At 53.4% G+C, this 26,266-nt stretch overlaps 1 protein-coding gene across 1 annotated transcript; it reads right to left on the reverse strand.

Annotated features, from left to right (window-relative positions):
- Window positions 1-2,441: 2,441 nt before the first annotated feature.
- Window positions 2,442-25,266, reverse strand: LOC311511962 (maestro heat-like repeat family member 5; the record flags this gene model as incomplete). Its single annotated transcript, XM_084612936.1, has 15 exons — window positions 2,442-2,627; window positions 5,863-6,039; window positions 8,788-8,935; window positions 9,316-9,470; window positions 9,779-9,928; window positions 11,029-11,138; window positions 13,859-13,994; window positions 15,177-15,281; window positions 19,531-19,617; window positions 20,244-20,367; window positions 20,918-21,054; window positions 22,233-22,358; window positions 24,021-24,121; window positions 24,342-24,397; window positions 25,157-25,266. The coding sequence occupies 15 exons, from the start codon at window positions 25,264-25,266 to the stop codon at window positions 2,442-2,444; spliced, it is 1,908 nt and encodes a 635-aa protein (XP_084469062.1).
- Window positions 25,267-26,266: the final 1,000 nt, after the last annotated feature.

Genomic DNA, 26,266 nt, shown 5'->3' on the forward strand with positions numbered 1-26,266 from the left:
GGTCCAGTCCACACAAGTGATCCACTTCCTGGACACTACAGTGCTAATAAACAATGGTCACATAAACACCACCCTATACCGGAAACCTACTGACCGCTATTCCTACCTACATGCCTCCAGCTTTCACCCTGACCACACCACACAATCCATCGTCTACAGCCAAGCTCTGCGATACAACCGCATTTCCTCCAACCCCTCAGACAGAGACAAACACCTACAAGATCTCTATCAAGCATTCTTACAACTACAATATCCACCTGCGGAAGTGAAGAAACAGATTGATAGAGCCAGAAGAGATCCCAGAAGTCACCTACTACAGGACACGCCTAACAAAGAAAATAACAGAACGCCACTAGCCGTCACCTTCAGCCCCCAACTAAAACCCCTCCAACGCATTATTAAGGATCTACAACCTATCCTGAAGGATGACCCAACACTCTCACAAATCTTGGGAGACAGGCCAATCCTTGCCTACAGACAGCCCCCCAACCTGAAGCAAATACTCACCAACAACCACATACCACACAACAGAACCACTAACCCAGGAACCTATCCTTGCAACAAAGCCCGTTGCCAACTGTGCCCACATATCTATTCAGGGGACACCATCACAGGGCCTAATCACATCAGCCACACTATCAGAGGCTCGTTCACCTGCACATCCACCAATGTGATATATGCCATCATGTGCCAGCAATGCCCCTCTGCCAGGTACATTGGTCAAACTGGACAGTCTCTACGTAAAAGAATAAATGGACACAAATCAGATGTCAAGAATTATAACATTCATAAACCAGTCGGAGAACACTTCAATCTCTCTGGTCACGCAATTACAGACATGAAGGTCGCTATCTTACAACAAAAAAACTTCAAATCCAGACTCCAGCGAGAAACTGCTGAATTGGAATTCATTTGCAAATTGGATACTATTAATTTAGGCTTAAATAGAGACTGGGAGTGGCTAAGTCATTATGCAAGGTAGCCTATTTCCCCTTGTTTTTTCCTACCCCCCACCCCCCAGACGTTCTGGTTAAACTTGGATTTATGCTGGAAATGGCCCACCTTGATAATCATACACATTGTAAGGAGAATGGTCAGTTTGGATGAGCTATTACCAGCAGGAGAGTGAGTTTGTGTGTGTGTGGTTTTTTTTTTTTGGGGGGGGGTGAGAAAACCTGGATTTGTGCTGGAAATGGCCCACCTTGATTATCATGCACATAGTAGGGAGAGTGGTCACTTTGGATAAGCTATTACCAGCAGGAGAGTGAGTTTGTGTGTGTGTGGTTTTTTTTTTTTGGGGGGGGGGTGAGAAAACCTGGATTTGTGCTGGAAATGACCCACCTTGATTTTCATACACATTGTAAGGAAAGTGGTCACTTTGGATAAGCTATTACCAGCAGAAGAGTGAGTTTGTGTGTGTGGTTTTTGCAGGAGGGGTGGGGGGTGAGAAAACCTGGATTTGTGCTGGAAATGGCCCACCTTGATTATGGAGGGCTCCCTCACCAGGCAGTCACAGCCTCGCCAAAGCTCCTTTTTCTGGACATGGGCACTGAGCTGGCTCCACCTTAGGAATTCCAGAGCACTCCTGAGGGTGTCCCAACACACCTGCAAAACAAGAGGGGCCGGGGCGAGGCGACAACGGTTACGGGAGCTGGAAACCAGGGCCGTCCCTCGGCAGACGTGCCTGCATAAGGCACCATGAAATTGTTCCTGCTCGCGGAAGGGCGGAGGTGTGGCTAAGGCCAGGGCTGGAGACCTGACTCAATTCCCAGCTCTTTCTGCAGGAACTCAGGCAAGTTGCTTTGGCCCAGGGCTACAAAGGGATTTAGGTGCCTAATGCCCATGGGCATTCAATACTTTTGAGGCACTAGGCCTCACGCTGTGCCTTAGTTCCCCACCTCATGGGGGGTAGGAGGGTGAATTCATTACTGCCGGGGGCATTTGGCTCCCAAGTGATGGGGGCCATGAGAGCGAGCGTGTGCACAGGCACCTGGGGCGGGGCGGAGGGGGGGCTTGGGCATGTCATGGCTAGTAAGAGCTGTCTGGGCTGCTTGGCCAAGGGCACATTGGGTCTTGGGCACCATCCGGAGGCTGGGTAGCTCTGCTCCTGGTAGGGGCCATGGCCAGGGTTGTGCTCTTCCCACCAGCACAGCCAGGGGAATGTGCGGAGGCCAGTGGCTGTAGGAGTTGTGAGCTGACCCCTCCGCCCACCCATTCTCTCAGCCTGGCTGCAGGGGGGAGTGTTGGCCTCAGAGAGGCAGGGAAGACTCAGCAGTTGGGTGGGGCGCCATGGTCATGGCGCTACTGGACTCAACGTTCAAGTGTTTTTGAGCACGTGATTGTCACAGCACTGAGCACCTGCCCTCTGCCGGCCAGACCTTTTAAAGGGGGGTGTCACATGTTGGCCCCCCCAACAAATTCCTGGTCACTCTGTAACAATCTCAGCTGCAGGCTCCATCTCGTGGCCTCACCTGGGACACATTGGGACGCTCATCGTGCAGGAGGAGGAGCAGCGGGACCAGGCTGCGGAGGACGTGCTCCTTCATCTTCCTCCTGCTGGGCCCCCTTACAAGCTCCAGCAGGTGTTTAAAGAGGGTGAGGGAGAGCACCCGGAGTTTGCTGGACTCCTGCAAGAGAGGATGTGGGGAGGAGACGCTGTGACGGTCGTGCCCACCCAGCAGGGTGAGCGCTCACTGTGACAGAGATGTCTGCCCTGCAGGGGGTATTGCTAACTCACCCCCAGTCATACAGGTACAGCTGGGGGCCAGAGTCTCATGGGCATAGCGCCATTGAAGGCAATAGAGATGCAGGTTTCCACCAGCTGAGGGGCTGGCCTGGTAACTTCTTGGCCAGAGGGAGCAGTAAGGTGGGGTGAGACAGCCCCTGGGATCTCACAGCCAGCTCTGGGCACACTGACATCAGCACCCGCCTGTAGCCAGACAGCCAGCCCCCCCCCCCCCCCCACCCCTCAGACCAGCATTGCTGGAAACACAGGAGGAAGCAGGAACAGGGCACTTAACATATATTCCAGCACAGCCTTTGAAGCTGTGAAAGCACAGGTGTGCTGCTACAATGTGCCTCTGGGAACAGATACAAGGATTAAGCTCACAGCAGGCAGAGGCCCTGTGACAGACATGGCTCTTAGCCCCTACTAAATAGCGTGATGCACACACACCAACATCCTAGGTGGGAAAATATTTACCCTGATAAAAGAAATGTCCAGTAGTCGAAACTTATTGTTTCTCTCCCTTGCAAGTGTAAACTACTCTTGCGAAAGCTGGCGTCACCCCGACAGACCAGCCTCAATTTGGCATAAGAAAGGAGAAAGAGAATAAAGGAGTACAGAGGTATAAGTAGGGGACCTACAGCACCATGATTTTTGAGTGCTTTTCACTATCTATCTGCTGGTCAGGTAAGTGACAGCCTCCCAAGGCTTCTGCAGCTAAGAGGGTCCCTACGCCTTGTCCCTTATTCGTCTTTCCGCGGAATTGAGTGACCGATCCTGGCTTGGCACCGCTGGAATCGAGAGATGCAAGGAGGGTAAGAAGCACCCACACCTGATCTCCTATCTTTAGTGTACACATATTTTGAAATAGAGCTCTATACTTTGTTTTCTTTCTTTGGGATTGTGGCTTCAGTTTTGTAACTTGTTTGTGTGTGTAACATCTCTACATTTAAATAAGTAGGCACTAGCAATTTTGTAACCACATGATTAGAATCTAGCTTAATAAATTTTGGTAACCATTTATGCATAAGCCTGACTTGTTTTCTCTGGTTTACTGTAAAGCAGCCAACACAATTAAAGAACCTCAGCCGTTTGGGCTCTAAAGCCTGGCCATTAGGTGAGAGTACTAAGAGCCTAGCGTTGAGTTGTGCCGCCTCCACGGGGCAAACTCTTGGGGCACCTGTCAGTCAATCCTGGCTGCCCGCTGCGAAGGAGCTCTGAGCTCTAGCAGTTAAAGTCACGGGTGTGGAGAGGCTCTTAGTGCTGCCATTGGGGCACCTGTCAGTCAGTATTGACTGCCCGCTGCGAAGGAGCTCTGAGCTCTAGCAGTTAAAGTCACGAGTGGTTAGGACCTTGGGGCATCCGTCAGCCTAGCCCGGGCTGCCCGCCGCGAAGGGACAGTGCGTCCTAGCGGTTAAAGTCACGGATGGTATAAACGGGCATAGCTGGCACCTCACCAAACATCCTTGGCCGTCGGCTAACACCGCCTGTCAAGCCAAGGGGAAACGCTCAGGGCAGAGCAGCACCAGGACAGGGGCGGCAGAGAGGGAGCGATGAGGAAAGATTCAAAGAGCGAAGGGATGTGTGTACTTTGTCCTCCTGCTTTGCGTGCCCGACTCACACTGGTGCTGATCCACAGCGACCCTCTAGCGAGGCCAAGGGGACCAGGCATGGGGGGCAAATTCCTACACTGGTGTTTGTTTGGGCCAAGCACAGGGACCTGGGGGGGATTTAACCAGGAGCAAGGGGTGGTAAATGTGCAGGAGCTCCCAGATAGGGGGCCTTGGAAGCCATGACTGGAAACCACCCAGCCTCCAGGGGCTTGGGGTTCGGCAAGGGCTGCCCCACTCCTACACATGCGTTTCTTGTTAACTCAGGGTCGGCCCCACTTGGTCACATGATGCCCCCTCGCTGCATGGCAGCTGGCAGAGCCGGACCAGTCCAGTGACCTGGGAGGCCGGGCGAGCTGTGCCCACCAGGGAGAACCAGGAGCAACAGCTGGGGGCTGTAGGGAGGGGCCACTGCTTTCTGGGAGGTGAGGCTGAGGGTAAGGGGGGCAGCCTGGGGGGGGCAGGTTGACTTGAGCTGTTCTGAGAGTGGCTGAACCTTTAAATGGTGCCCCCCCAATCAGCAGTTACATGTCGCCTCTGGGCACCAGGTTCTAGAGCAGGCAGTTCTCTGAGTGACGTCTGTTGTAAAAGTGTTCCTAAGTTCTTTTAGTCTGTTTATCTGATTTGGCTGCGCTCTCCTGTCTGGCCACTTTGGAGACAGGCTCTTGGAACAGTAGTTCTCAGTTGTCTTTCCATCAGGAGCGGGTGCTGGACTAGATGCAGGAGCTGCTCTTGGTGTTGATCTTAAGCTGGGCCTGTGCCACTGCTTAATAAAGAGCGGCCGGGTCCCAGCAGAGTTCGGGAGGGCTGAGGGTAGGATTTAGCGTTGTGAGAGCTGGGGAGGTGGGTGTTCCCTCCAGGAGCCCCCACTGGGGCGTTACCCCTGGAAGGCAGTAATGGATGGGTCCCTTTCTCCCGCCCACTTTGCTGGCTCTCGCCGTGCAGTGGGGGACTGAACATCAGTCTGGTGAACACGCTGGCGGGGGCTACTTTGTGGTTACAAAAGGCCTGGGGAGAACTAGCCCCTCCTTTGATGCTGCCCTGCCATGAGAACGAAGGGGAGAGGAAAGGGCGGTAGCTGCAGAACCTACAGACGGAGCTGTTTCCTTATGGAGCTGACAGGCCAGCTGTGGGATTCCTGGTGAGGGAGGGGAGGGGCAGGATATTCACCAGGGTACCATCACTTGTTACCCTGGAAGGCAGCAGGAGCATTGCGGCACCCTGTGCTGCAGAGGCCCCCTCGCTGCATGCAGGCTCAGGAATGCATGTTCTTCCCTCAAGGGGAGCCTCGTCCCCAGGCTGCCCTGATCCTTGTCAGCAGGCCTGCAGGACACCAGGGTTCCCACCCTTACTGCCATATGCTCTGATGGAGAATGGGGTAGCAGAGGAAGGCGGGAATGGGTTCATGTCATTTACGACAATCCTTTTTCTGGCTAGGGCCATAGCATAGGTCCCGCTAGCCCACCCGCCAGCCCCCATTCACACGTCTGTGGCTTGAAGGGTCTCCCGCGGGCCGCCAGGCCTTACATCATGAAAGAACGGCAGGAGTTTCTCAGCCACTCGCACAGCCATGGGGCTGGCGCTCTGCCTGTCCATGCCGGTGAGGATGTCTCTCAGCACGGTGATGGCGTTGGAGATGACGTCCCTGTCTGCCTCGTTTAGCCGCTCCGCGACGACTGGCAGTTGATGCTGGAGTTTCCCCACCTGTGTGAAAGGAGGAGCTGCTTTATGAAACACCCTCCGGTGACCCAACAAGCCATTTCCAAAACAACGTCTGCCTCCCCTGCAGACAGAGCCACGGGAACTAGGAGTGCAGGGGGTGCTGCAGCACTCCAAGGTTTTTCGCGGGGCTCTGCTCCTGGCCCCACACACAAGGTCCCAGCTGCCGGCCCTGCGCCAACTCCCAGCTGTGGCCCCAGCCTCGGCCCCCTTGCCCCATCCATCTCCCGTCCCCTGGAGCCATGGCCCTGCTCCTGACCCCAGCTCTAGGGGTGGTGGGGTGTGTGGACAGGTGTAAGGGGGTGCTCAGCACCTCCACTATAAAAAGTCTTCTAGCGCCCCGCCTCCAGATGACATGTTAGAGCCTCAAAGCCCTTGCACAGCCCCAGCCACGATCGCAGGCAGCGGGGCCGTCTACCTGCAACATAAGCAGCTGCTTCCTTGTACCCCCGATCGCAGCGGGTGGTATTTATTAGCAGGTATCATCTGTGGAAACTTCTCTGCACAACACCTTGACCCCAAACAAATCAAGTGTATTATTGTTAGAAGGGTTAGAATAGCACCTCCAGCACCTATCTGCAATCAGGGCATGTGCTGGGGGCTTTCCAGGCACAGGAAGAGACATTCCCTGGCCTAGAGCTTACAGGCTAGACACACAAAGGAAGGATTTCTACCCCCGTTGTACAGACATGGAACTCAGGCACAGAGAGGTGATGTGACTCACCCATGGTCACCCAGGGAGTCTGGCAGAGCCCGAAACTGAACTTGGGTTCTCCTGAGTCCCGGGCCTTACAACCCAGCCTTGGCGAGGGAGCCGATTTTGTACACGACTTCTAGGGTTGGTCTGTTACTAAAAGCCAGATTCAATCATTTCTGTATTTGGCTTCTGAACTGTTCAAAGACAGCCCCACAAAACCTCAACCGGGATGAGGGGAAAAAGTGTCCAATACAGGCTTACCGGTTCCGGAAGGAAAAATAAAACACAAGCAAGTGAAAACCAGGCTGAGGACATGGAACAATTGGAATGGTGGATAACAAAGAGAATTACAGTCATGCCCTCTCCATGTCTGATCGATTCATCGTCCGGCTTTAATAAACCGGACTAACCTGCTATTCTCAGGGTAAGTAAATTATCATTAGGGAGAGTTGCCTTCAGATGGTCTCCTCTTTGACCAGGCTGCCAGATCTGTGTATTTAAGTCCCAAGGGTTTTCTCTGCCTTCACTATTTTGTGTCTATCACACTTGGTATGAGGTCTGAGCAGCAAAAGGCCTTTCTCGAGCTCTTCAGAGGAGCAAGTGCTGCGGGACAGAGCTGTGACATCAACAGTTAAAACCTACGAGGCTCAAAAAGGGGATTCGTAGGAAAAAATGGTTCCAACTGAAGCAAAATGGCTCTGTCCGGGCGTCCCGGATCACTGGTGTCACCAGCATTCCCTGGAGGTCTAGAGTCCACAGCTCTGCTGCTACTCTAGTGCTAGGGTTCTTTGGATCACACACCCAGAGACGCACCCTGAAGGAGCCAGGCCCTGCCCTGCAGAATAACAGACAAAAGCCAGGCAGGGACTTGCCCAAGGTCACCCAGCAGGTCACTGGCAGAGCCAGGAAGAGAAACCAGGGCTCCTGACTCCAGGCCAGGGCCAGGTCCCCTGGGAAGCTTTCAATGACCCCAGCCCTGCATCAGCTCCCTGATGAAGGAGTTGCCAAGACTTTGAAGGAAAGAGCTCAAATTCAGAGGGATCATGGTAAATTGGAGGACTGGGCTATAGACAACAAAATGAAACTCACCAAAGACAAAAGTGAGGTGCTACATTTAGAGAAGAAAAAGCAAATGCACAGAAACAGAATGGGGGATAACCGGTTGTACTGCTGAGAAGGATCTGGGAGCTGCGGTGGATCACAGCCTCAGCATGAGGCAGCAAAGCGATGGTGTTGCAAAAAAAAAAAAAAAAAAAGCAAATGCAATCTTAGGTTGCATGAACACAGGTATAGCCTGCAAGTCATGGGAGGTGATAGTATCACTCTACTCAGTGCTGGTTAGGCCTCAGCTGGAGTACGGTGTCCACTTTTGGTCACCAATGTCTAGAAAAGATGTGGAGAAACTGTAATGGATCCAGAGGCGAGTGACAAAGATGATCAGAGGGATGGAACACAAGCCATACGAGCAAAGGTTGAAGGAACTGGCTATGTTTAGTTTGGAAAAGAGGAGATTAAGGGGGGACGTGCTAATGGTCTTCAGATTCTTCAAAGGCTGCCAAAAAAAAGATGGCGAAAAGTTGTTCTCTCTTGCCACAGAGGGCAGGACAAGAGGTGATAGGTTCAAACGACAGCACTGCAGATTTAGATTAAATCTCAGAAAAACCTTCCTAACTGTAAGAAGAGTAGGACAATGGGACAGACGACTAGGGAGCTTGTGGAAGCCCCTTTGCTGGAGGTTTATAGAAGGAGGCTGGAGCCATCTGTCTGGGCTGGGATAGACACAACAAATCCTGCATCTTGGCAGGGGGCTGGACAAGCTGACCTTGCGATCCCTTCTCACCCTGCGGTTCTATGAGAGGTGTCCCAGAGCACCAGGAGAGGGTTTCGGCGTGTTCTGCCTCCACTATACCGCTGGCTAGAGTCACGCTCTCTCTCTTCGGCCCAATGGCGATACCCAGTGGGAGACAGAGAGACACCCTCAGGCCATGGTGGGGACACACGGCACTCCTTCCCTTGCTGCAGGGGCTGGAACTTACGGCCAAGGGGGCGACGTCAGCCTCTTCCTGAGAGATGTCGTGATGCTGGCGCAGAGGCCGTTCCTGCAGCCTGTCAAGCGGCTCCCGTAGGACCTTTTCTGCGGTCTTGGGGTGGGATGTCAGCACCCTCCACATCTCCACAGCAACGCTGCAAAGGGAGAGAGCCGATTTCACCTGGTCAGAGCCCTGCCAGCCTCCTGCACCCACCGCCACCCGCACCCTGCTGGGTCTCCTGCCCCCGGATGGCCCTTTGTTGCCCTCCTGCTGCAGCAAGGGCCCCCACTGCCTGGCGCAGGCTGAATGGGGGCCGGGTCTGAGTGTCAGCCCCGGGGGAGGCCGAGGGCTGCCATATGGGGTTTTGCAGGCTGGCCTGTCTCCACGGCATGTCATCCTGCAAAACCCTCCAGAACAAGCAGCAGCTCTGCAGGGAGCAGGAGGTCTCTGGAAGGTTCTGCACGCCCCTGTCCCTGGCAGCGGGACCAGTCCGGGGGACCTGGAGCGCAAGCGGCAGCAGCCCCAGCCCCGTACCTGTCACATGACAGCGAGCAGCCCAGCAGGGTTGTGACCACCTCCTCGCTGTACTGGTTGCCCAGCACAACAAGGGCCTTGAGCAGCTGCTGCTGGGCCAGCGGCTCGCTGATGGAGTCCAGGTTGTGGTACATGCTTGTCACAGCCTCTGACACCTGGAAGGGAAACGGGGAGATGGGAGCCTTGGCTTCCTCGCGCTGCTATTCATCTGGGGTGCCAGGGACCTGCCCTACCTGAGAGCCATCTGCCCTCCCACATCCTCTTCTCCAGCTCCAGGCCTAGAACACAGGGCCAATTCCCGGCCTATCGATTCATAGACTGCAAGACCACAAGCGGCCATGGAGATCACCTAGACTGACCCCCGCATTGCACAGGACCTGCCCCCCAGTAATGCCGAGCGCCCAGAGACAGAGTCTCCCACGGATGGGCTCCCCCAGCAGGCTGTTCTCACTGCAGCTCTTACCCTCTCCAAGCTTGGGCTGGGGACCCACAGGATCACATGCAGCATGTGCCTGGCCGCCACCGAGTCATGGATGCTGGTGTCTCTCATGCCCTCGATAGCAGTGAGGAGGAAGTCCATGCGCTCGGATGGGTTGAAGTACTTCCCAAACATCTGAAACAAACCTGCCAGTGAAACCCCTTTTGCTGCCCAGTGCGGTTCCAGTCGGACCGAGCAGCCAGGACTGGCCCAGCCAGGAGTGCAGGCAAAGCCCGCTCTGCCGGGACAGGGCTGGGTTACTGCACCTGGGACGCACAGCACCCAGCCAGCAATCAGGAGCTGTCGTGCATGGCACAGGCCAGCGTGGCAGTGCACGGGGGCACAATACTGCACAGCACGGATACACTGTCTAGTGCTCAGCAGGGCCTGGCACTGGTGCGTGGACGCAATGATGCCTTGGAGAGCATTAATCTCTGGGGAAGCTCCCACCACACCTGACAAGGAGCTGGGATTAAGTTTTGGATGAGACCCAGTGCATCTTGGGATGTGGCATGTAGGGAGGCATATTGGCCCACAATAGTAGAAGCCTTGCCAGCAGATTGAGGGAAGTGATTATTCCCCTCTATTCGGCACTGGTGAGGTCACATCTGGCCCCCCACAAGAGAAAGGATGTGGACAAATCAGAGAGTGTCCAGCAGAGGGTAACGAAAATGATTAGCGGGCTGAAGCACATGAATTATGAGGAGAGACTGAGGGAACTGGGCGTATTTAGTCTGCAGAAGAGAAGAATGAGGGGGGATTTGATAGCAGCCTTCAACTACCTGAAGGGGGGCTCCAAAGAGGATGGAGCTCGGCTGTTCTCAGTGGTGGCAGGTGACAGAACAAGCATCAATGGTCTCAAGTTGCAGTGGGGGAGGTCCAGGTTGGATATGAGGAAACACTATTTCACTAGGAGGGTGGTGAAGCACTGGAAAAGGTTACCTAGGGAGGTGGGGAGTCTCCATCCGTCGAGATTTTTAAGGTCAGGCTTGACAAAGCCTTGGCTAGGATGATTTAGTTGGGGTTCATCCTGCTATGAGAAGGGGGTTGGATTAGATACCTCCTGAGGTCTATGATTCTATGAGGTGGAATGGGCCATAGGCAGGCTCCGGCCCAGCTGGATGGGGTCAGTCACATGCCTGGGTCTGTCCCTTCCCCCTGACTCCTAGGGTCTTAATTTCTCTCTCCTGATAACTCTGGGCACAACAATCCCAGGAAGCATTGAAAGTAGTTACCATGGCGATATTGCTGGTGCTGGTGAACCAGGTGACCCAGAAGCTGTTCTCCGCTCGCCACTCCCTGAAGACCTGCAGATACTCTGCACTCTGCTTTGCCAGCGTCGTGCCTGAACCAGGGAGGGGAAACAGACAGCAGGCAATATAAATCAGAGGTTAGCTTTGGAAACGGGAGTTTTGCAAGGAAGTTTAGAGACAAGTACATCTAAGAAACATACTGTAAATTCAGGCCAATAAACTCCCCCTCCCTCCCCAACAAAACTAAACAAACTAACCCCCCTGGAAGAGTAAAAATAAACCAGGCAGAAGTGCAGCAGCAGTGTGAGGCTCTCCAGTTGATTGCACTGAATGCAGCATGTAGGATTCCCAGCCCTGTGGGCAGGAAGCACATCTGGGCATTTGGCCCAAGGAGCTACTGCCCTCGGAGACTACGAGGCCAGAGGATCTGAACTGGTGGAGCCAAGGGAGACAGCGAGGTACAGAGAGGAGACTTTTAGGGATGCAGTAGAGTGGTCCCACCCCCAGTCTGACAGCCTCTGTGCTGCTGAGGAGGGTGAAAGTTTCTGGGAAGGAGAACATCGAGCTGGAGCAGAGGGAGACGATCCCATAGTTGGGACCCACCTGCCAGATGAAGTCAGGATATCCTCTCACACTGAGGCTGCCCCTCCTGAGGCGGGAAGCCCAGTTACAAAGAAAAGCCAGGTAATAGTAATGGGGGATTCAATCAATAGACATATAAGCAGTTGGGTTTGTGATGAGTGGGAGAACCGCATGGTAAATTGCCTGCCTGGTGCAAAGGTTGCAGCTCTCACGAGACATCCAAACAAACTTACGTGCAGTGCTGTGGTATGTAAGCTAATGTTTAAATCGGCCTCTGTACAAGATAGCGAATGTGACAGTGAATTTTATAAAAGTCTCCAGATGTGATCCCTGGCAAGCCTGACTTCAGTACCAGGCAAATTGTTGAAATGATAGGAAAGAACAGTATTATCAGACACATAGGTGAACACAATTTGCTGGGGCAGAGTCAACATGGCTTTTGGAAAGGGAAATCATGCCTCACCAATCTACTAGAATTTTCTGAAAGGGGTCAACAAGAATGTGGAGAAGGGTGATCCAGTGGATATAGTGTACTTGGACTTTCAGAAAGCCTTTGACAGGGTCCCTCACCAAAGGCTCTTAACCAAAGTAAGCTGTCATGGGATAAGAGGGAAGGTTCTCTCATGGGTCAGGGGTTAAAAGATAGGAAGCAAACAACAGGAATAAATGGTCAGTTTTCACAGTGGAGAGAGGTAAAGAGCGGGGCACCCCAAGGATCTGTGTTGACACCAGTCTAGTTCAACATAGTCATCAATGATCCAGAAAAAGGGGTAACCAGTGAGGTAGCAAAATTTGCAGATGATACAAAATGACTCAAGATAGTTAAATCCAAAGCAGACTGCGAAGAGCTACAAAGGGACCTCACAAAACTGGGGGGGGACTGGGCAACAAAATGGCAGATGACATTCAATATAGATAAATGCAAACTGGACACCACAATCCCAACTATACATACACAATTATGGGGTTTAAATTACCACTCAAGAAAGAGATTTTGGAGTCATCGTAAAGAGTTCTCCGAAAACATCCACTCACCGTGCAGTGGCAGTTAAAAAAGCCAACAGAATGTTGGGAACCATTAGGAAAGGGATAGATAATAAACCAGAAAAATGTCATAATGCCTCGATACAAATCCAGTCTGCGCGCCCACACCTTGAATACCGCGTGTAGTTCTGGTCGCCCCATCTCAAAACAGATGTACCAGAATTGTAAAAGGTGCAGAGAAGGGCGACAAAAATGATTAGGGGTATGGAAGAGCTTCCATATGAGGAAAGATTAAAAAGACTGGGGGCAAGTCTACACTTCAACCACTCTATCGCCATAGCTGCACCGGCGCTGTAGCGTTGAAGAGAAGATGGTCCTCTGCCAACAAGCTCTTAATCCACCTCCCGGAGAGGCGCTAGCTATGTCAGTGGGAGGGGTGCTTCTGCCAACAGGGGTGTGGATTTTTCACAGCCCTGAGCAATGGAGTGATAACAATATAGGTCTGCAGTGCAGACCTGGGACCATTTAGTTTAGAAAAGAGCTGACTAAGGGGGGAGATGACAGAGGTCTATAAAATCATGACTGGTGAGGAGAAAGTGAATAGGGAAGTGTTATTTACCCCTGCACATAACACAGGAACTAGGGGTCACTTTCTGAAATTAATAGGCAGCAAGTTAAAAGCAAAGAAAAGAAGGTATCTCTGCACACAATGCACAGGCAACCTGTGGAAATTGTTGCCGTGGGATGTTGTGAAGCCTAAAAGTATAATTGGGTTCAAGATAATTAGGCCATGCAACCCCAGACTCTGCATGTCCCTAAACCTCTGACTACCAGAAGCTGGGACCGGATGAGAGGGGATGGATCACTCCAAATTTCCCTTTTCAGTTCATTCTCTCTGAAGCATGAGGCACTGGCCATTATCAGAAGACACAATACTAGGCTAGATGAACTGATCTGAGTCAGTATGTCCATTCTTATGTGAGTTATGAAGAGTAGAATATGGACGGGGAAGCTAAAGACATCAGGGGAAACTCCATGGCTTGAAGGACTATGGATACTAAGGAGGTTTTTTTCAAAAAGTGTATTAGGAACAAAAGAAATCCTAGCAATGGTGTAGGCTCATTACTAGATGGAGACTGTTTAAAAGGATGCAGAAAAGGCAGAAGTGTTCAATAAATATGTTTCCCATGTTTGGAAACCCCATGTCAATGTATTTAGGAAGGACAAGGGTCTCCAGTGCTCTTACGTTTTTGCCACAGCATGAAGGCGTAGAGGTGGTGAAGTCCCTCCATAGCTGATCGACAGATCTCCTGCTCCTGCTCAGCACAGTGCAGAGTGGGACAGCCCACCAGCTGGCCCAAGACTCTGAACTCCTCCACTCCCTGACGGAGAGAGGGAGCAAGGGGAGTCACTCGCTCCTGGAGGCCCAGTGCAGCATGTCCCCCAGCATTGCACTAGCAACGGTCTAGAACCGGGGGAGGCAGAGCCCAGCGCAGAGAGACTGGGGACAATGAGAGCAGGAGGAGCCATGGGAACCATCACCAGGGACTGAGGGAAGCTCAGCAGGGACGGGAAGTCTGGGTAGCAAAGTCAGCAAACGTTGCCCTCGAGTGGGGACCTGGGTAAGGAATGAACTAACGTCCAGTCTCCATCTCAAGGGCAAGCTCCTAATCCCAGCCCCTTCTCCCATCCCCCTCCCTCCACTGACCTCAGGTCCAGGAGCGTGAGGTCACCTTGGACTCCTCTTCTCTGCATTCCGCCTCTCTCACTCCATCCTGGAGCTCCCCACAACCCCCACTTTCTGCGCCGCACCCAGCCTGCCGGCTCTCTCCTGCCGGCTCTCTCCTGCAGCCTTGTCCTCTAGCTTCCCCCTCCTGCCAGACCTTCCCTTGCCCCTCCTGCAGCCCCTGCGCTCGCTCCCTGCTCTTCCCCACGTCGCACCAAGCCCCTGGCCCTCCTCTCCTGGGGTCTTCACGGCCTCCCCTGACCCACTCCCCATTGCTCTGGCTCCTTTGGCCCCTCCCATCCCTTTCACTGTGTCCCCTCCCACCTCCCTCCTTCTCTTCTGCTGCCCCAGCCTCTGGGGGCATATCATCCAAGCGCCCCCCTCCAGCTGCCGGAGGGGAGGCCCTGCCACAGGGGGGATGGAGCAGCTGGAGCAGCTCAATGGCCCTGAGCACCCAGAGCAGGGGGTCTTCATCTGGCAGCCTGGCAGGAGCTGATGCCAAAGCGTCCCGGGGGCAACTGACAAAGGGGGTGAAGAGACACCTGGGTTCAGAGGGTGCTCTCAGGGCGATCCTGTGTAAATCCGCTGACCCTGCGGAGCAGACTTTGGTCCTAGGGGAACAGCGGGGAGAGTCCTTGGAGATAGAATTACGGGTCTCCACCCAAGGCCCACTGGAGTCAGAGGACAGACCTGTCCACATCAGGGCTCATTAGATTGGACTCCTACCGAGGATCTTGCTGAGTCACTATTCCAGGCCCGGGTTTTCCCTGCCAGGGAGCGCTGCACCGCGAGCCTGCTCAATGCAGTTAGGAGACGGCCAGAGTCACAGGCTGCTCACCTTGAATTTGTGTTGACCGGAGATGAATTTGGTCAGCCAGGTGATTCTTCCCACTGCCCTCAGCCACACATGCACCTCCTTGGATGCGGTCCAGGGGAGCAGGACCTGAGAGAAACAGATTGGGACAAATTGTGAAGGAGAAGTACCAAAAAATAGCACAAGCACATAGAGTGAAAATCAGAAAGGCTAAGGCAAAAATGAGTTCTAACTGGCAAGGGACATAAAAGGCAATCAGAAGCAGCTCTGTAAATGCATTAGGAGAAAGACAAAGGAAAGTGTGGGGCCACTACTCAGCAGGGAAGCAGAGCAAATAATGGATGATACAGACAAAGCCAAGGTGTTTAATGCCTTTTTTGCTTCAGTTTTCACTAAAAAGGTTAATGGTGACTAGATGATGACCACAATATTAACAACAGGGGGGAAGAAATACAGGCCAGAGTAGGGAGAGAACAGATAAAAGACAATTTAGGTCAGTTAGATGTAATCAAGTTGGCAGAGCCTCATGATATTCACAGGAGATGGACCTAGACAAAGCAATCTCTGAACCTTTAGGAGGGCTGAAGGTCCCAGAGGACTGGAGAAGAGCAGCCACAGAGCCTATCTTCAGAAAGGGGAACAAGGAGGCCCCAAGGAATTATCCACCTGTCAGCCTATCTTTGGTACCCAGAAAGATTATTGAAGAAATTATTAAAGAGTTTGTAAGAACCTAGAGGAGATAATAGGGTGATAAGGAATAGCACCATGGATTTGTCCACAACAAACCATGCCAAACAAATCTAACTTTCTTCTTTGACCGGGTTACTTGCCTAGTGGATGGAGGGAGGCAGTATATGATGATGTATATGAAGTTTCATAAGGCTTTTGACACAGTTCCACAAGACATTCTCATAAGCAAACTAAGCCAATATGATCCAGATGAGACTACTCTAAAGTGGGTACACAACTGATGGCAAGGCAATCCTCAAAGAGGAGTTTTCACTGACTCGCTGGCAAACTAGGAGGGTGTCTGAAGTGGGGTCCCCCAGGGGTGTGCCTGGGTCCAGTACTGCTCAATATTTTCATGAAGAACTTGGTTAACAGAGAGGAGAGTATGCTTGTCAAGTTGGCGGATGACACCAAGCTGGGGAGAATTACAAGCACTTTGGAGGACAGATTAGAATTCAGAATGAGCTTGCCAAATTGGAGAGTTGGTCTGAAGTCAACAGGATGAAATTCAGTCAAAACCAATGTGACGTAACGCACTTAGGAAGGAAAAATCAAATGCATAAAAAGAAAGTGAGGGATAACCAGCTACGTGGCAGGACTGCAGAAAAGGATCTGGGGGTTAGCGTGAATCTCACACTGAATAGGAATCAAGAGTGTGATGCTGTTGTGAAAGAGGGAAATGTCATTCTGAGGTGTATTAGCTTGGAGCACTGTGTCCAGTTCTTGGCACCCCGCTTTAAGAAAGATGTGAACAAACTGGGGCCCGTCCAGAGGACAGCGATAAAAATGATCAGAGGTTTAGAAAACCTGACCTATGAAGAAAGGGTGAATGACTTGGGCATGTTTCGTCTTGAGAAGACGGAGGGGGCACCTCCTAACACTCTTCCAATACGTTAAGGGCTGTTTCACAGAGGATGGTGACTAATTGTTCTCCACGTCCCCTGAAGTCGAAAGAATAGTAAATATGGCAGGCGACCAGCTTGGCTTAATGGTGAAATCCTAGCGGATCTTAAACATAAAAAAGAAGCTTACAAGAAGTGGAAGGTTGGACATATGACCAGGGAAGAGTATAAAAATATTGCTCTGGCATGTAGGAATGTTATCAGGAGGGCCAAATCGCACCTGGAGCTGCAGCTAGCCAGAGATGTCAAGAGTAACAAGAAGGGTTTCTTCAGGTATGTTGGCAACAAGAAGAAAGCCAAGGAATGTGTGGGCCCCTTACTGAATGAGGGAGGCAACCTAGTGACAGAGGATGTGGAAAAAGCTAATGTACTCAATGCTTTTTTTGCCTCTGTTTTCACTAACAAGGTCAGCTCACATACTGCTGCGCTGGGCATCACAAAATGGGGAAGAGATGGCCAGCCCTCTGTGGAGATAGAGGTGGTTAGGGACTATTTAGAACAGCTGGATGTGCACAAGTCCATGGGGCCAGACGAGTTGCATCCGAGAGTGCTGAAGGAATTGGCGGCTGTGATTGCAGAGCCATTGGCCATTATCTTTGAAAACTCGTGGCGAACCGGGGAAGTCCCGGATGACTGGAAAAAGGCTAATGTAGTGCCAATTTTTAAAAAAGGGAAGAAGGAGGATCCTGGGAACTACAGGCCAGTCAGCCTCACTTCAGTCCCTGGAAAAATCATGGAGCAGGTCCTCAAAGAATCAATCCTGAAGCACTTGCATGAGAGGAAAGTGATCAGGAACAGCCAGCATGGATTCACCAAGGGCAAGTCATGCCTGACTAATCTAATTGCCTTTTATGATGAGATTACTGGTTCTGTGGATGAAGGGAAAGCAGTGGATGTACTGTTTCTTGACTTTAGCAAAGCTTTTGACACGGTCTCCCACAGTATTCTTGTCAGCAAGTTAAGGAAGTATGGGCTGGATGAATGCACTATAAGGTGGGTAGAAAGCTGGCTAGGTTGTCGGGCTCAACGGGTAGTGATCAATGGCTCCATGTCTAGTTGGCAGCTGGTATCAAGTGGAGTGCCCCAAGGGTCGGTCCTGGGGCCGGTTTTGTTCAATATCTTCATAAATGATCTGGAGGATGGTGTGGATTGCACTCTCAGCAAATTTGCGGATGAGACTAAACTGGGAGGAGTGGTAGATACGCTGGAGGGGAGGGATAGGATACAGAAAGACCTAGACAAATTGGAGGATTGGGCCAAAAGAAATCTGATGAGGTTTAATAAGGATAAGTGCAGGGTCCTGCACTTAGGACGGAAGAACCCAATGCACAGCTACAGACTAGGGACCGAATGGCTAGGCAGCAGTTCTGCGGAAAAGGACCTAGGGGTGACAGTGGACGAGAAGCTGGATATGAGTCAGCAGTGTGCCCTTGTTGCCAAGAAGGCCAATGGCATTTTGGGATGTATAAGTAGGGGCATAGCGAGCAGATCGAGGGACGTGATCGTTCCCCTCTATTCGACATTGGTGAGGCCTCATCTGGAGTACTGTGTCCAGTTTTGGGCCCCACACTTCAAGAAGGATGTGGATAAATTGGAGAGAGTCCAGCGAAGGGCAACAAAAATGATTAGGGGACTGGAACACATGAGTTATGAGGAGAGGCTGAGGGAGCTGGGATTGTTTAGCCTGCAGAAGAGAAGAATGAGGGGGGATTTGATAGCTGCTTTCAACTACCTGAAAGGGGGTTCCAAAGAGGATGGCTCTAGACTGTTCTCAATGGTAGCAGATGACAGAGCGAGGAGTAATGGTCTCAAGTTGCAGTGGGGAAGGTTTAGATTGGATATTAGGAAAAACTTTTTCACTAAGAGGGTGGTGAAACATTGGAATGCGTTACCTAGGGAGGTGGTAGAATCTCCTTCCTTAGAGGTTTTTAAGGTCAGGCTTGACAAAGCCCTGGCTGGGATGATTTAACTGGGAATTGGTCCTGCTTCGAGCAGGGGGTTGGACTAGATGACCTTCTGGGGTCCCCTCCAACCCTGATATTCTATGATTCTATGATTCTATGAAGGTAGGACAAGAAGTAATGGGCTTAATCTGCAGCAAGGGAGATTGAGGTTAAATATTTGGAAAAAGTCTAAGGGTGGCTAAGCACTGGAACAGGTGACCTAGGGAAGTGGTGGACTCCCCATCATGGATGTTTTAAAAAAACAGGCTGAACAAACACTCCTCAGGGACGGTCGAGGAATGCTTGGCCCTGCCTCAGTGCAGGGGGTGGAGTAGATGACCTCTTGAGATCCCTTCCAGCCCTGCACTTCTGTGATTCCCTCTTCCCAAGCTCTGGGATCGAGAAGACCGAATATCTGCTGAGGACATTTCCCTCTTTTTGGAGCACAAACCACCCACAGAATCGACTTCCTGTGGCCCCAGAACTAGAACGTTGGGGGAATCTAGCTCTGGGCTCTGGCCAGTATTGGTGGGGCCCATGGTGAACACAAATGAATCCCGGGCTCAGATGAGGCTCAGTGGAGAACACGGCAGATCCCGCCCTCCTCCACGCCCATGCCATGCAGACGTTTTTCAGATATAGCGGGGGCACTTGGTCCTCCAGCCCAAGAACCTTTGTCTAGAACGTACTCTGAGGAGCAGAAGGCACGGGGGTGTCCCATGCTTGGGATTAAATGGAGCCTTGGTCCCAAAGCCCCACCCCAGCTACAGGACTCGTCCCCTTCCTGCCCCCATGCCTCCACACCTCCACGATGTTTTGCAGCACCACAAGGTTGTGCTTCTCATCCTCACACACCAAGGCCTTCAGCAGGTCATCCATGGTGTTCAGAGTCTGCGTGAAGAGCAGAGGAGAAACCACAGCAAGTGGCGTTACCCAGCCAGGCGACAAACCAATGCACTGGCGTGTGACACGCCCCAGGCCATGGCAGCCCTTGCTATTCCAGCTCACCTACTCACTTGTACACGCAGGGGACCTACTGCAAACTCCTCCTGGCAACAGGACCCCACCCGCTTTTGCTGTCCCCAGGGAGGCCACTGCACACAGTCGAACGCATTAGAAGAGTCAGGAAGGACTCCGCATTTGAGGGGGAGGGGAGATTTCCAGCCAAGCTTCACTTCCCCTGGCCTGTGTGCATCTCAAGCAGCCGATCGATCTCAGGCCTGTGCCCCCAGCCATGCACTGGGGATGAATGTGCTTGTGAAGGGAGTGTCTGTTCCCCACTAATTGCCAGTGCCTGTGAAGGATAAATGCCTACTACTGCTACCCTATGAGGGAGTTACTCCTTTATCTGTGGCGGTGGGGCTTGTGCTTTGGTACTGCAGGTCCTGAGCTGCCAAGGAGCTGTGATCATTACACTCTTATGCCAGTGCCAGGTAACCCAGGGGGCAGGGACACGAGCGACTTGCAGGATTTCCCCTCGGTTTGGGGCAGCTCCTCATGGCTAGTTTCGGGCTTACGTTGTTGTATAGAGCAGCCTCCACGCCCTGGTTGGTCTCTGCTGGAGGCAGGGAGAAGACGCTGGAGAAGCAGACGGTGAGCAGGCTGGATAGCTCCATTCCCCGCAGCAGGGGCTTCACTTTGCTAAGAGAAGAGACACACGCGGATTGGAGGGCTGAGGCGAGACTGATGCACTGATGTTGGCCTCAGGCTCCCAGGACATGATGGGCAGGCTTCTGGGAAGCTAAGAGCAGGGCGCCAGCGGCACTGAGAGAGAGCCCCCCATGACGCAGGCTGTGCCATGTGCCAGGGCTCAGCCTGCCCAGCCTCTGAGCCACAGGGAGTCGCTGAGCTGCCGGTGGGATGCAGCTGGCACAGCTGGCGGCGACTCCGGTGGCTCCGCTCCGGCAGTGCCCAACTGCCCCTCTCCCCCCGGAGCCATCGCCTGCGGGTCCCAGAGGGGACCGGTCCAACCCCCTCGCTCCCTCACCCACATCTTCACATGGCCACTTGGAGAGGTCGCCAGGCACCGAAGGATCCTCCACCACCAACCCACGGGTGCCACGTGCCCGGGGGAATCGGAAGACGGGGGAGGAGCAGAGGGGGCAATGCCCTGGAGAACTGGCCATGCCAAGAGGCTGGCGTGTCTGACTGCACACAGCACTAGCTGGGGCTGGGCGGGCAGGCCGGGTACCTCAGCTCCATGATGGCGAGCATCGCTTGCTGACGCACCCTGCTGGTCAGGGAGTCGACGGACTCAAGATCAATCAGCTCCTGGGGAGACAATGTGGGGAAGTGCCAGCCGGGCTCCGAGCTCCCGTAAGGCTCCGACTGGGGATCAAAGAGCAGGACCAGCAACACGTGGCCTCGGCAGACAGGTCGTCCTACTGTGGGCTTGACGGTGTGCAGGGCTCCAGCTGGGGAGCACAGTGCAGGGCCTGTGGTCAGTGCCCCAGCGTCACGCACCAGTGCACTGCAAAGGCTCCATCAGCATTAGCACCCAGGGGCTCCACCTGAGATCAGGCTCCTTGTGCCAGGTGCTGCACACACATGGTGAGAACCAGTCCCTGCCCCAGAGAATTCACGAGCTAACTGGACGAGACAAGGCATGGGAGGGAAACTGAGGCACAGAGGGGGAAGTGATTTGCCCAAAGGTCTCACTGAGGAACTGAGCCCCAGCCCACTGGACCACCCACCAGCACACGCTGTCCCACGTTCAGGGAAGGGAGGTAAGCTCCAAAACGCTTTCTGCAGCGCCGCAGAGCAAAGACTTTCCAAATCTACGGAGCAGATTTGTTGCTAGTTCCCTAGTGGGCACTGACTGCGGAGTGTTGGGGCTCTGTGCAGGGAGACTGGTGTATACAGAGCGACCTGGTGATTTGGGAAGCTGGGTGCAAGGGAACAACCTATGTTTCAATACAGTGACATGTTCAGGAACAAAGAACGCAGGCCACACTCACAGCATGGGGTCTCTAACCTGGGAAGCGGTACTCTGGAAAAGACTTGGCAGTTATGGTAATCAGCTGCACAGGAGCGCCCAGTGCGAGGCTGGGGCCAAAAGGGCTTATGCCATCCTGGGCTGTGCAAACAGGGCAATCTCCAGTTGTTAGAGAGGTTATTTTCCCTCGGTATTTGGCAGTGGTGCGACCTCTGCTGGGATCCGCTCTCCAGGTCTGGTGCCCACAATTCAAGGAGAATGTTGATAAATTGGAGAGGGGTCAGAGAAGAGCCACAAGAGTGACTGAAGGACTGGGAAACATGCCTTATAGTGAGAGACTCCAGAAATCAATCAGTTCAGCTTCACAAAGAGAAGGTTACAGGGTGCCTTGATGACAGTCTGTAAGTATCTACACAGGGAGCAACTGCTTGATAATGGGCTCTTCAGTCTAACAGACAAACGTCCAACACGATCCAGCGATTGGCAGTTGAAGGTAGACAAATCTGCAGAGCTCTCCAGGCCAATCACTAAACCCGCCAAGTAACATAGCCCGAGTGTGTGTTTTACTCACCTTTATCTTCTCCACAAGGAGGGCTGTGCAGAGAAAAGCTGCCAGGTTTTGTTCTGGGTGCCTCATGAGGGCGGCCCTGCTGATGGTGATGACACGATCCAAGAATTCAAGTTTCTTGGCCTCCTCCTATGCCCCGCAGAGATTAGACAAAAACAGGAAGGTTAGCGTGGAAAGGAGCTGCCAGGGGGAGAGATGTCAGAAAGCTTCCCCCCAGCGCTGCTCAGGCTTTGATATGCCAAAGGCCAGAAGGCCATTCATCTCCCAACAGGAGAGACTATGTGGGGAGGGCAGGGCAGCTCTGTGTGAAACCAGACCAGAGAGGGAGCAGATCTCACAGGGTAGGTGTCCAAAGAGGAACTGCAATATGGGGGCTAAGCATCCAGACAGTCTTACTGGGGGGCTTGATAGAGTGGGAGGAACATCTGGGTGTGACACCCTGACACCCCAATATTCGCCACGGTCATATAATTAGGATATGTTTGGTACCAAGTATGTCTTGTAAGATATCAGTCTAAAAGTCTTTATCTGCTAGACATTAATGTCTCATTGGATTGCATGTGCTATCGTTGTATGTGACGTTCTGAAGTTCAGCTGTGTATGTGTTCCTGAAAAACACTGTGAGGTTCAAAACAGCCTTTCAGGTAGAACAGCAAAAAAGCCAAACACTGGCTCCTGGAGGAAATGCACAAGCATTAGAGCTACCCCAGGAACTGTGTGCAATAGAAACCTCCCCAAGATAACGCGACACAACGGGACCTGTTGGACCCAGGTCACAGCAAAAGAGTTTTCCAGCAGGTGGGAAGAGAAGATAAAAGGGGAACAATAAAATCGCAGTGGGGATGGGACGGGACCTCAGACTCCCTGCAATAAGATACCTGGAAACACCTGAGAGACAAAGATTGAACCATGAGAAGTGATGGTCCTAGGCTAGAGAGAGAGATTCCTAGCCTGTGCAAGAAAACCTGGGAAATCCAAGCTGCAAAACCAAGGCAGCTTCTGCCTTAAGAATCTGCCAACCTGTTTATCACTCGGGGAGAATTTGCTAATGGATATCCTATCTATCTGGTGTGTAAAGCTTCGTTTGTGTGTTTTCTTTATTTACTAGGGTAATCTGCTTTGTTCTGTTTGCTATCTCTTCTAACCGCTTAAAATCTACCTCTTGTAGTTAATCATCTTGTTTCTTGTTTATACCACAACCCAGTTTGTAGTATAAATTAGTAACTGGGAGGAGGGGCAAAGAGTTGTTCATACCTCTCTTGACATCAAGGGAGGGGGCGAATGTCATAAAACCTTTGTTCTGTACTCCAAAGGAGGTGGGCACCAGAGAACTGGGACAAGGCCCTTCAGCTGAGTCTTCCCAGAGCTGATCTCAGTGTCTGTGTCTTTCTGCAGCTGGGTGTGGCCCTGCCTGTGTGTATGGCTGGAAGAGGCTTGTGAGCCGAGCCCAACAAGACAAGGTAACGGGGGCCCAGGCTGGCAGAACAGGCGGGCTCAGTGATAAGGCAGGACATCAGGTGGCACCTCAAAGGGGGGCAACCCATCACGCTGGGGACTGGCCAAATCCAGTGGGCAAGGGGCATGGTGGGTGCCTTTTGTAACTCAAGAGAGGATGTTTTTAAGATGCTCTAGTTTAAACAGGAATTATTTGGGGGCAGGTCTCTGGCCTGTGTTATACAGGAGGTCACAGTGGTCCCGTCTGGCCTTAGAATCCATGCCTCATCCGGAGAAGGACGGATACTGCATGTGGACAGGGCAGTAGCTGAGAGATCAGAGGAGGGCTCTTGGTACCTGTTCATTGCCCTTGAGAAAGGTGTTGATGTAGTCTAGGGTCTCTTTCTCCTGCGAGTCTGGCCCCATAAAGCAGGAGGCATTCCCAGGTGATGGTGAATCTGATCAAAGACAGAGCAGTGGTAATACCTGGGGCTGCCAAGCTGCAGGTTGGGTGACAGAGATCTTAGCAGAAACCCTTGCCCCCCGCTCCCACCCCAGCAGGGTAGCAGCCCCGATGCACAACAGGGTCTGGCACAGCCATCCCTGGTTTCCCCAACTCTTTGCTGCTCAGCCCAGCAAAGATCCAGTCAGAGCCCTGGTTCCCAGCGGCCACCCCACCTCCCTGCCCGCACCCAGCATGCAGGCTGAGCGTGGGGATTTGGGGAGCGCCACACCTGGAAGGAGGCATGATGTCAGGCTATGAGTGTTGTCCCCGCTCTCCGGGCCATTGCTGGAGGGGGCAGAGGGACTGGCAGTGAATTGCTCTGCTCCCCGTTTCGGGAGAGGGAGGAGCTACCCAGTCTGCGCGGGATACGGGGACCCAGGGCCTGCCCGTTCTGCTTCCTCTGACTGCCTCTCCTGCCATCGACAGCCACTGGGTGTAACCTGGGCAAGCCCTGGGCTCCCATCATGAACCCCCCCACCCAAATGCCCTGTGCTGTGCCATGCGTCACCCCCCTGCAAAGGAGCCAGCAGATGGGGCTGCAACATCAGGGGGCATCTCATGCTTTGGCCGGCGCCCTTCAATCCTAGGCTTAACAACCCACCGTGCACAGAGCATCCCCTTCGACTGGTGGAAAACATCTTTCGACCCTGTGTGTGACGGATCGGGGTGGGCAATTCAGTCAGTCTCCACCTGATGCTTCTGCTGCCGCCCCTAATGCGCCGATCAGATGTAGGGGCTGCAGCTGCTGCCAGCAGGAGGGGCCATTCCCCCCTGCCTGGGTTTTCCTGTCTCTCCATCTCATGGCAGCCCAGAGTTGTACAAAGGTGATGGAGTCTTCTCCCGCCACTGACACCCTGGTCTTGCAACCCCAACCCCCAGAGGGGCAAGCCCCACCGCAATGCAGGGCCATGGCCCCGGCCATTTTTGCAGCCCCTCCGCCCACCCAGGAGGCACCCACTCACCAGCATGGAAGGGCTGAGGCACACACAGCTCCTGCTGCTGCTGTGGGCTCTTCTGCGGACTCTTCCTTCGAGGAGGTCTCGTCTCCTCCCAGGCAAGGATGGGCTTCAAGGGGACCTTGCGGACCTCCTCAGCCATCCTGCAAGAAGCCAGGACAAGGCATTGCTTGTGAGAGGTGAGAGGCGACTGCCCCGTTCAGCATCAGGGCCAGTCCACGTATGGCCGTTCCACCAGTGCCTACAGCTGCCAGCAGGGAAACAAGCCAATGGATGTGCTCAAAGTCACCCAGGCAGGCAGCAGTACAGGCAGGATTAGAACCCAGGTCTCCGGACTCCCAGGCCCATCCCGCAGGCCAAACGGCCTCCCCCGGGTCACTCCCGCCTCTCCTTCTGCTGGTTCACAAACTGCCCAGCAGACAGGCTGCATCCAACCACTCAGGATTCTTCCTGCCCAGGGAAATTACCCTGATCCCTTCCCCCAGGAATATTGGGGCCGTGGCAGGTCCCAGGTGGGGGAGGGAAGCGGGGTGGGGTGCGGGGGGCGGGCTGGTGAGCAGCAGGAGTTGCTCTGACACCACCGTGAAGGAGCAGAAGGCGGGAGAGCAGCAGGCAGGCAGGCTGTGCCGGGGCAGAGCTTTGTGGCGATTTCGCAGCTCATCTCTCCAAGGCCTGTGTGGGAGCAGCCGCTGCAGAGAATCCCAGGCCTGATTCCCCCCACGCTGGGTCTCCTGAATGACCCCTGCCCTGGGGGGCTCCATTCCTCACCCAGTGTCAACTGCTGACTCTGCAGCAGCTGCACGGCAGGCGTCCTAAGGCACCTCTAGTCCTCTCCAGAGCTCAGGGGGACTGTCCTGGCATCGGACTGTCCTGGTGAATGGAACAATGGCTCCGGGCAGATGGAGAATGCCTGTTCCCCCGGCAACCTCAGTGCCATTCCCTCTGGAAGTGATGGTGTCGGCAAGGGTGCTGGAGGTGGTCAGGCTTCGTGGTTGGAGCTGGACTCAGGAGGCCGGGGCGTGGGTGGAGCGAGGCTGGAGCGAGAGCAGGGCTGGAGTAGGACGAGGGGCAGGGCCACCAGCTACCTCCCAGTCTGGGCACTTACCTGGCCCCACCATGCCAGTGGCTGAGCACACGGGTGT

Source organism: Lepidochelys olivacea (assembly GCF_965140295.1).
Source record: "Lepidochelys olivacea isolate rLepOli2 genome assembly, chromosome: 23".
In the NCBI taxonomy this organism is placed as follows: Eukaryota; Metazoa; Chordata; order Testudines; family Cheloniidae; genus Lepidochelys; species Lepidochelys olivacea.